Raw genomic sequence first — 11,271 nt, forward strand, 5'->3', positions numbered from 1 at the left:
GGCGTGGTTTGAAACATGCCTGGAAGCTTTTTTTTTTTTTTTTAAAGAAAACACCCAAAAACGCCCCGGGGGCGGGGCTACGGCGTGATGGGGCGTGTTTGAGCAAGAATTTTGAAAATAAACGCCCGATTACGGGTGGTCTTACATCAAATTGCAGACGTTGTTCTTTAGCGTAAAAGTTAAAAAGTTTTGTACTTCATGTTCCAAAATCATGCACGTTATGTCCTTGCCAAACCCAGTTAGATTTTTTAGTTAAATCTGGTCATGTGCCTTGCACATGAGGGCATTGTTGTCATTTCATCTCTTCAGGGACTATTGTGTAAAACAACTTATGTTTATGGACTAGTTTGTAATAAACTGAAAATTCAAACAAATATAACAAAACTTGTCAACTTTTCCAAATCGCTGGTGTAAAAATAATTTACTCTAAATCTAAAATAATATGATTGTGTATGTAACCCGACCCGCTCACAGGCTACCGCTGTGACCTAGTTCTTCTTCCCACCACATCTTTCAAATTCAATCAACTGCCGAAATTCGATGGCCATTCTGGAGTTTTGATTTAAACCCTAACAACCGATTCAAGCCCTAGGCCAGAAGTATCAATTCCTTCATCTCCGATCTGTTTCTGAATAAGCGAATAAGGTAACGTATTTCCGACACTCTGTATTAATATCATATACACTCGCCGTGTCGTGAAACAAAGCTATTGATATCTGTATGTAGTTTTGATTTTTTAATATAACTTGAAATTATGAAAACATAATACGTATAGAATATTGTCTGTTTAGTTAATTAGTTGTAACAATTTATTTGAGAATGATAGGCAATGCAATTATAAAGCTTTCACTTTGTAACTCAACTTTCAGTATGTGCTAATTTATGTTTAGGAATTTAAGTTATAAAAGCACCATATGATTTGAGAGTTTTATACAAGAAACATAATAGGTCTGTAGTTAGTTAGCTAGTTAGTTAGTTAGTTGGTTAGTTAGTTAGTTACCTTTGAACATAAGTTGATTGTTTACCAGTAATTGTTGAATGCGTTCAAAATGTCGTCTTGTGTATATCATCTGATTGTAATCATTTTGAAAATCATAGTTATTAAAGGCGCTAGGCGCACTTAAGGCGCATAGGCCTCGCCTAGGGCCTAGGCGCAAAGCGCAAAATTAGCGCACGTCTGAGAAAAATAAAGCGCATAATGAAATAAAATAAAAAAAATATATTGTGTATTAGAAAAAGTAAAACTATTCTTCAAACAAAATAAACAAAATCTATTATATAACATTTTATATCATCTATTTAGTACCAAAGTTCTAAAATATTAGTGTAGAAAAGTAGTTTTCCTTGGATAAAAGTAGAAATTTGGCTAAAATCTTGTCGGAATTTAGAGAATCTAGCCTGAATCTCTCTGGAATCTTGGAATCTCGCCAGAATGTGTGCTTGAACCATCACCTGGAGAATTAAAGCACAATTTCTTCAACTTAAACCGCAACTGCCTCGCCTCGCCTGAAAAAAGGGCCTAGGCGCAAGATGCGATGGCTTTTAACAACTATGTTGAAAATATCCTGCTACCATGTAATTCATTAAGCAAGGTTTAAAGGGGGAATTTGAATTTATTTTTCATGGTTATGGCATGGAGTGATCGATAATCCGCGCAAAATCTCCAGGTTGAGCCACTGAGATTACAAGCTGCGTTATTCAACAACCAACGTGAAACTTTTATTATGACTTGACGTATTTTGATCACCACCCTCCAAACCTTACCTTTGTTTTTCTTTAGTTTGTGTTGTTGTCGGTAGATGTTTTTAGCCTAGGCTTGTTTTGACCCGTTGCCCATCCTACTCATATTAGCACCTCTAGTAGTGCCCCTTGCAACAAATTTGTTCCTGACCACCATTGTGTATGAGAGAATGGAGGGAATCTTTAGCATCACTTTGCTGATGTTTTAGGCTTTTAGCGAAAAATGTAGAAATATTGCCAGTTGTTTAACACATAGTTGTCAAAGGCGCAAGGCATGCTCAAGTCACAAAGGGTGAGCCTTGAGCCTAGGCACAAGGAACTCAAAAGGCTAAGGCTCGAGATAAGTAAGACACATAGCATAAACATACCGTTCCTTAAGGTTTTAGACATGTTTTGGGTTGGTTCCAGATCATTTTTAGATGTTTCAGACCATTAGTTGGCACAGAATTTGCAAACTTGGCCGGAATCTTTCTGGAATCCGACCAAAATCTGGCGGAATTCCCCCGAAGGGCTTTTGACAACATAGGTTTTAACGGAGACTGCCAATTCTGATACGATCCAAGACAATAGTGGTACTAAAGTTCAGACACATGTTCATAAATTCGATAGCATTTTACTTTGTTGGATTAAAACTTTGGGCTAAAAACCCTGACATTATATGAACTTCTGTTTTTGCAACAATATTCTTGAAATCAGATCATTCATTTTTCTCACAAATTTCTGTTCGTTGTCACTCACATAAACCCTGAAAAAATCTCAACTATGTATACAACACTTGGCTTCAGGTAAAGATGAAGAGGGTGTTTAGAATATCCGATATAGGATCAGCAAGATCAGAGCTTCGTGGATTTTTTACACCCAAATTCCCAACGAATCCAACAACAATACCCACTACCACCCGAAGGGTTTCTACCGAATCTTCATCATCTAAATCCATTTTAGATTTATATGGACAGTTTGCTAATAGATGGGCTTATTCCGATGTACGATCTAAAGAAGAAATGATTGAAAAAGTTTCTTTTTACAGAGATGAACTGATTAAAAATGTGAAGGATGAAAACTGTTTCGATAATTTGTTGGAAGTTGAGGGGTGGAATTTGATCAAGATGTATTCTGATGGGGCTGCTTTTGTTGAGCTTCTTAAGTTGTTGGAATCTTCTCCTCATTTGGCTATCAAGGTAAAATAAATTTTCATTTTCTGTTTTATAGTGTGCATTAGGGGTGTTTAATGTTTATAAACCGTTGAAAGTGACCCAACTGCTCAAACCGAAGCAAGTTTGTCAGTTTGTGATCCAAATTGTTTGGTTTTGACGGTTTGGTTTGGTTTGGAACTTGGAACCAACCATGTAAACCAAACCCATGGCCTAGTGGTCTAAGTGGTATGGTGTTTGCCCTGCACAAAAGTGGTGTGGGTTAAAATCCTTGCAAGTGCAAGGTTACGTGGTATTTAGGTGTACCAAAAGGAAATATTTCACATAATAGTAATCAAGTTTTAAAGGTGTTCCAATTAGGTCACTTCGAAAAAATTTTGTTCCAATTAGGTCATTCAGGTTTATTTTGATGTTGTAGTCCTATATATTTTACCTGAATTGCAGGTCACTAATCCTACATGACATTTTTTCATTTTCCTTTTTTTAGTATACGATGACATGGCTTAAAAATGCCAACATGAATTGTGATTTTTTAAGAAAAAAAATTGCTAAAAAAAATTTAAAAATTGCAAAAAAAAAGAAAAAAAAAAACTAAAAGTTTGCGGAAAAGTTTTTAAATAATTTGCAAAAAAAATTGAGAAAATTTTAAAAAATGCAAAAATTAAGAAATTTGCAAAAAAAAAAAAATAATAATAATAAGTTGCAAAAAATTCGAAGTTTTTTTTTTTTTTTTTTTTTTTGCATTTTTTAAAAATTTTCGCAATTTTGTAGAATTTTATGCATTTTTTGATTTTGAAATTTTTTTGCAAATAAGTTAATCCATGTTGACATTTTTTAACCATGTCATCATATAATAAAAAAAAAGAAAATAAAAGAAATGCCATGTAGGATGGTTACATGCTATGTAGGTAAAACATATAGGATTGGAACATTAAAGTAAACTTGAGTGACCTAATTGGAACAAAAAGTTTTTTGAATGACCTGATTAGAACAATCATGAAACTTTGTTACTATTTTACAAAGTTATCCCTAAAAAATTGCTATTAAAAAAGGCATGTAAAACGTGCCAACCGTTTAACTTTTATTATTTGTGTATATATATTTATACTTTTGGAATATGTAATTAGGTATATGTATTATAATGTAAATCATATTTAAACTTCTTAAATAATTGTAATACAAATTAATGATTTTGAAAAAATAAAATTCGGTCCAAATTTCCAAACCGTCAAAAAAACTAACCGTTGCACCTGCAGAACCAGCCTCTCCGGCTATATCCCACCCAACCCAGCTGGTTTAGCTTGTCGTTCCCTAAAACCGTAGTTAACGGTTCCAGCCCAAGATACCTAAATCAGTTTTTCAACTGTTATTACATTTATATGTGTTGTAGGTTTTTAATTGGAGAAGAAAAAAAGATCAAACGACGCCTTTATCATCAGAAGAATACGCAAAAGGCATTAAAATCGCGGGTAGAATAAAGGACGTAGATCTAGCAGTCGAACTTTTCACGGAAGCTTCTAATAAACAGCTCAAAAACACTTCGACTTACAACGCTCTTATGGGTGCGTATATGTACAACGGCCTAACCGAAAAATGCCAATCAGTTTATCGGGATTTAAAGCAAGATGCCAATTGTTGCCCCACATCAGTTACATTCAACATGCTGATATCAGTTTTCGGCCATAGAGTACTTATAGACCAAATGGAAACCGTATTTCAAGAAATGAAAGATTACGATATTGCCCCTGATCTAACCACATACAATAACTTGCTCGCGGGTTATCTCACTGCATGGATGTGGGATAGTATGGAGACTACGTACCGTATAATGGAGACTGGACCCGTACACGCTAATCTTGATACGCGCTTGCTAATGCTTCGTGGGTACGCACATTCAGGTAATTTAGAGAAAATGGAAGAGACTTATAATATCGTGGGGCCTCATGTTCTTCGCGAAAAGCATATTTCGTTAATCAGAGCTATGATATGCGCATACTGCAACTTTCCTAATAGAAATCGAGTTAAAAGAATTAACGAACTAATGAGATTAATACCAGAAAACCAGTACCGACCGTGGTTAAACGTGCTACTTATTAGAGTTTACGCAGAAGAAGATTTGGTTGACCAGATGGACGAGTCAATAGACGAGGCGTTTGACCATAACACTACCGTTAACACTGTGAGGATTATGCGTACGATTACTTCAACTTATATTCGGAACAATGCTGTGGACAAGTTGGCAAAGTTTATAACGCGTGCGGGGCATTCTGGGTGGAGAATGTGTCGTAGGTTGTACCATGAGTTAATGTGGGTGCTCGCCGAGCAAAAACGAATAGAGGAAATGGAGCAAGTTCTTTTTGAGATGGAGCGATATAATTACGGGTGCTCGAAAAGAACGTTTATTATATTGTATAAGGCTTATTCGGCACACGAAGAACGATATCGACCGAAGTTATGTAGGGTGGTAGGGTTGATGTACAAGTATGGGTATGGATCCTTTTTAGCAAATATTCGAATATGAATGTAGAATATGAAATTGAGAAAGAAGCCATTTTGGACACCTCCTTGATGGTGTGTTACTTATTTTTGTTAGGTATTGAGAAATACACAGTTTTCTTAAACTATTTGTTCAATTGTTGTAATTATTTTACATTAATAAAGTTAATTCTTTTATAGTTTTTAATGCACCAATTTAAGTTAAACGAGACTCTATTTAGTCGGGTTTTTCGATCTCATGGTCAAGATTGGGAACCTATGCTTTCAAAGATCTTTGAAGGATGATACATGTTTTATCTTTGAAACGTAGAATATCTTAAAACATATGGCTTGTTCATAATAGTTCTATTTGCACAACACTTTTTATTTCATCAGTTATGCTGATTATTTTTTACTTTGCGTCTTTTTATTTAATCCTAAATCCATTTTGATCAATAAAACAATCTTTTTATAAATTTCGAATTGTTTTATAGATCTTTGTAAAAGCTTTGAAAGCTTCCACTGTGATTACATTAGGTGGTGCGGGCCGATAACAATTGGTGAAATGGGTTAGAGCGGAAAGGTAAGGGTTGCTTTGGTTGTTTGGGTTGTTTTGGGCTTTGGCTCATTTTGGTTTTGACAATATGGGAAGTGCGGGTCAAAGGGCTCCAAGGATCCATGATCTTTTATAGAAGTTTTAGAAAAGAATATTGAAGAAGATTAAGTAGAAAACGTGGTTTGAGTTGTGTAGTAAAATGTATAAAACTAGTAGATGCCCCACCCGCGTTGCGGTGCGATGGTCGAATAGTTATCAACCAATTAAAAAAGATTAATATAATTTTGCTAGGAAAAAAAAAAAACAAAAACGATGATAAGACCGTAATTTTGGGCTGAGGGCAAAACTGTATTTTTTCAAGACTAATGAGGCAGTGTTAGGCAACTCCTTGACACGAAAAAAAATTAAATCGAGTAAACCAATTAAAAAAAACGTTTATAGTTTTACAAAAAAAAAAAAAAAAACTAAAATGATGGGAATAACGTAATTTTTAACTGCGGGTGAAATCATAATTTTAATTCGGGGATAAATCGTAAACTAAATGGACCAATGGGGAAGTGTCAGGAAGCTGCCGGCATGACAGTAATTTTACACTGGGGCTAAATCGTAATTTAACCAGGAAAACAAACAAAAATGATGGGAAAAATGTAAATTTAAGTTGAGGGCAAAATCGTAACCTGGTTGTGAGAAAAAAAAAACTAATGGCGAAAGTATCAATTTATACGGGGCAAAATGGTAATTTTTAGCCGATGGGAAAATTAGAATTTTTAGCCAAGAGTAAAAGCGCAAATTTATTTTTAAGCGTGAGCAAAAACATAACTTTGAACTGGTGGCAAAATCGTGAATTTAAGGGAAAAAAACTAATGGCAAAACTGTAAACTGAAACGGGTCAAAATCGTATTTTTTTACCGGGGAAAAAATTGAAATATTTAGCTGGGAGCATAAGCGTAAATTTATTTTTAAGCGAGGGCGAAAATATAATTTTTAATTGATGGCAAAATCATAATTTTAAAGGGGGATAAAATCGTAAATTTGTTGGGCCAATAGATGAGTGCCAGGCAGCTGCCTGACACTATTGAAACTGCCGCCCATCTTGCCCAATAAAATGCCTGAACTATTGAATTCTTACGTCATCCACTTAAGTTTGTAGTAGTTGATAATATGTTTGTATGTATATAAGTAATTTAATAGTTTTTTTTTAATCAAGCGGTTTAGTGACCATTGACACACAATACAACCTTTTTCAATTCATGCCCGTTGAAGCCTTCACGAGCCACCTTTCACGCTTGATCACGTCCTACGGGGCAGTGTTTAACGTCTCAGTCATACCCCGGGGTTGCCACCTCATTCGGGGTGTTAGACCATTACACTTAGACTTAGTAAGACATTATAATGGTGATCTAGGCTCTATTGACTTTAAGGCCATGGGGTGTACTCTAACATCTAGAGTGTTAACAATGACATGGCATGTTAACTAACATTGCAAACCACTCCATCCTTGTGTTAAAGTGTATTAAATGAGTTATGTGTTAACATGTTAACCCAATGTTAAGAAATTGAATTAATTATTATTTTATTTATTAGACAAAAACCCAATGTTAAAGTGCATTAAATGCGTTATGTGTTAACATGTTAAACCATTTCCTTAGAGTGAGATAAAGTGAAATGGGGAAAAAAAGTTGATGTATCACTTAGGTGGAGTTAAGTTAGGTTAAAGTATACCCAAAGGTCTAAGAGACATGTTTAGTGAAGGACAAGCTCTATGTTAAATAAAATAGTGAGTGTAACGTGGAAAAATTAACACTCGCATGAATCACTATAAAAGTGAATATAAGTATCGGTACCAATGTTCGGTCAGTATCGATTTAGTAAAGTACCGGTAACCAACATGTATTGAAACAAAAAACAATAAAAATGATTACAAATTTACGAGTACTGGTACCAATGTTATTCGGTCGCTATCGGTTCAGTTTGATATTATACCTAAACTGTAGTAAAAAAAGTCAATCCCTAGTTTACACTAAAAAACAGTTATTTTAAATATCATAACCATTTAATTGGATTTTTTTTAAATGTTAACGAACACACATTAAAAAAATAAAAGAGTTAACTTCCATTTTGCTCCCTGTGATTTGGTCATTTTAACGCTTTTACTCCAATAGTTTAAAAATAGTCATTTTCCTCCCTGATATTTCTAATTTATCGTCATTTTGCTCCCTGCCTCTAACTCCATCCAAAAAATCCATTAACTAGAAGGGTATTTTGGTAATTTTATAGATAAAAGCAAGGGTATGTAAGTGTTTTCACCTAAGCATGGTTGTAAAAGTCGCTAGGCGCTCCCTAGTCGGTCGACCGGGGAGTTGAGAGTACTCGGCCTAGTCGAAGAGTACACGACGAGTACTCGGAGATGCCAAATTATAAAGAAATTAGTTTTCAGAAATTAAATATATGTCATTTAACATAAATTTACTAATATTTATAACAAATATGTGAAATTGATATTTATTCTTTAATATGATAGGCATAGAAATTATGTTTTATTTTATTTTAAGTCAAACTCGGCCCGAGTTGACGTACTAGATCTGATTTTGGCCAATGTTGACCGCATTTGATAGATTCCGAGTAATTAGTCGGAGTTGAAGAAAGTCGCCTCGGCAGTCTACCTTGGAGCGACTACTCGGGGACTACTCGGCCTTGGAGACCTTGTTTTACAACCATGCACCTAAGTAAACCTATAACTTGTTTAGTTACATGTATATAATGCTAGGGGGTGTCGCTTAACGCCACCCCACCACCTCACCTTTTATAACGCCCCGGGGCGCCATACATCATCTTGCGTTAGTTAAAGGGGGCGCTATAGCTCTTTCGCCAGCGCGTTAACGGGCAGTATCGAGAGTTAAAGGTGTGTGCAGGTGGGGCCCACCTCTTTCCAACCAATAAAATCTTTCTTCTTTTTTAATTTTGTTTAATAAGGGACTATAAACCATTGGGAGGGGCTTTAAAGCCCCCATATGACGTGACGCCTAGGTGGATATGATATGGCATGATAAAGCTACTAGGGGCTTTATTCCAAACCGTCCAGCCTAAGTAATTCTTTTCTGATCCCCCATCTTTCCAACGATTCTTTCTACCGGCCACCACCGTCCATAACCATCCACCACCATCTGCAACTACCACCTGCCGACCACGACTACCGCGACTTTAAACTAAATGTTTTAATTGAGTTAGAGCTAGGGAGTAAACTACCGAAGTACCCCTACGTTTAATTGAACGTTTTAACTGAGTTAGAGCCAGGGAGCAAACCGGCAACAAACTCGAAAGATCTGGGAGGAAAATGACTATTTTTAAACTATTAGAGCAAAACCGTTAAAATGACCAAACCACATGGAGCAAAATGAAAGTTAACTCAACATAAAATTAACTGATAAATGAAACCTATAGTAAACTGTTAAAATGGTCCATGAGGTTTGGTCACTTTTGTTATTTTATTGCAAAACTCAAACCTTTTGAATCTGGGTCCTTGTGGTTTCAATTTTGTTGTCATTTTCATCCAAAATCAAAACCTGGTCAGGTTTTTCAGTTAACATCCATGTTTTTTTTCTTTTTTCCTCTCTTTTAATGAAGGGCAACATGATTTTTTAACGTTTTACTATAATAAATTAAAAAATATGACCATTTTGCCCTTCATTAAAAGGAGGGAAAAGATAAAAAAGTTGGATATTAACTGAAAAATCTGACAAAACTTTGCTTTTGGGTGAAAATAACAACAAAATTGAAACCATAAGAACCCAAATTCAAAAAATTTAAGTTTTGCAATAAGATTACAAAAGTGATCAGAACTCAAACCTCGAGTAGCATTTTAGCAGTTTACTCAATACAAAAACTCTATGAATTGGAATCGGGGTGAATCATATATTATTTTCAAACGGTTATAGATTGTACTTTGTGTAGAAAAAATAGTACCACTGGATATGAATTATAAATAGGACTTTGGAAGTGGAGCTAGACATAATAATAACTTGATAAAGGAACTTCATCCTTATTTCTGAAAACGAATTTGGGCCCACAGTGTCGCCATGCTAACCATATCATCTAGGGCTGCTAACCATATCATCTAGGGCTGTAAACGATCTAAACGAACACGAATAATTCGTGTTTATTCGTTAAGGATATTATGTGTTCACGAACGGTTCATGAACACTTACCTAACGAGATTTTTTGTTCGTGTTCGTTCATTAAGAAAATGAATCTGTTCTTGAATGGTTCACGAACACAAATGAACATAGATAAAATCGACGAAGTTCAATAGTATTTTTCAATGTGAATAATAAGAAACAAAGGGGAACAGTGGATTAACAAGGTGGAGGTAGGGTTTCCTACTTTATTGATTTGGGTAATGAGATAAATAATAATTAAGAAATATAAAAAGTTTGGATAAATTAAATAAATGCTAAAAAAATATTTAACAAACTATATAAACAAACGAACATGAACGAATGTTCACGAACACATTACCGAACGTTCACGAACGCAATTGAACGAACGAGACAGTTGTTCTTGTTCGTTCATTTAACTAATCGAACAAAATTTCTTGTTCATGTTTGTTCATTAACCAAATGAACGAACGTAAACAAACATCCCGCCGAACGGTTCACGAACTGTTCACTGAACGTTCGGTTCGTTTACAGCCCTAAATTATCATCCATTTTTTATTTTTTATTTTTGACAAACAAACATATCAGCCAATTAAGAGACATATTGTCACACCCCCAAACTACCACCTAGGGAGTGTCCCTGTTAGGCGTGTGACGAACTGACAATGAGCCACTAATTACATTGAACTCACAAGTTTCAAAATAAAACTCTCTATTAAATGATAAAATTTCAATATGTGTTCAGCAAATAACCCAAAGTGTATTAATTCCAGGTAACAAACAATCACATAATTATAACATCATTAGAGTAGCAAATAATACCTATTCGTAATATGAACATCATCAACAGTAGCCTTTGATAATAATTAACAATTCCATCTAATAAATCTAATCAATCCACTAACCAATATCAACCCAAACAATATGTGTATAACCTGTTAAGAGTTCAGTCCAAACAAAAGTCCTAATCATGCATTTAATATTCATAGCAATGATCCAAAAGTCAACTAAATCATGCAATCTATGGAACAATCAACTCATGCAAATCATGAATAACATCATTATGGATTTAATACCCATAATCAAAGACTATATCATTATTACCGATAGGAACAATCAAATCGAATAACACCACAGTCTCTCACCATAGCTCATGCACCTAATCATGTTCTAATCCTACTCGTACTCATGCCAT

At 34.9% G+C, this 11,271-nt stretch overlaps 1 protein-coding gene across 2 annotated transcripts; it reads left to right on the forward strand.

Moving 5' to 3' along the window:
* The first annotated feature begins 423 nt into the window (after positions 1-423).
* Positions 424-5,574, forward strand: LOC110894358 (pentatricopeptide repeat-containing protein At2g30780). Of its 2 annotated transcripts, none has more exons than XM_022141570.2 (3): positions 424-645; positions 2,526-2,918; positions 4,282-5,574. In XM_022141570.2, exons 2-3 carry the CDS (start codon positions 2,532-2,534, stop codon positions 5,410-5,412), a joined length of 1,518 nt encoding a protein of 505 aa, XP_021997262.1. In that variant the 5' UTR covers positions 424-645; positions 2,526-2,531; the 3' UTR covers positions 5,413-5,574. The 2 variants fall into 2 exon arrangements, with proteins under 2 accessions (XP_021997262.1, XP_021997263.1); XM_022141571.2 differs by having other exon boundaries at positions 2,768-2,918; positions 4,282-5,566.
* Positions 5,575-11,271: the final 5,697 nt, after the last annotated feature.

Source organism: Helianthus annuus, chromosome 12 (genome assembly GCF_002127325.2).
Source record: "Helianthus annuus cultivar XRQ/B chromosome 12, HanXRQr2.0-SUNRISE, whole genome shotgun sequence".
NCBI classification, from domain to species: Eukaryota; Viridiplantae; Streptophyta; class Magnoliopsida; order Asterales; family Asteraceae; genus Helianthus; species Helianthus annuus.

Coding starts and splice junctions, on each gene's coding strand:
- LOC110894358 (XM_022141570.2), top strand. CDS start 2,532: ATGAAGAGGGTGTTTAGAATATCCGATATAGGATCAGCAAGATCAGAG. Junction 2,919..4,281: donor CTCCTCATTTGGCTATCAAG/GTAAAATAAATT, acceptor TATGTGTTGTAG/GTTTTTAATTGGAGAAGAAA.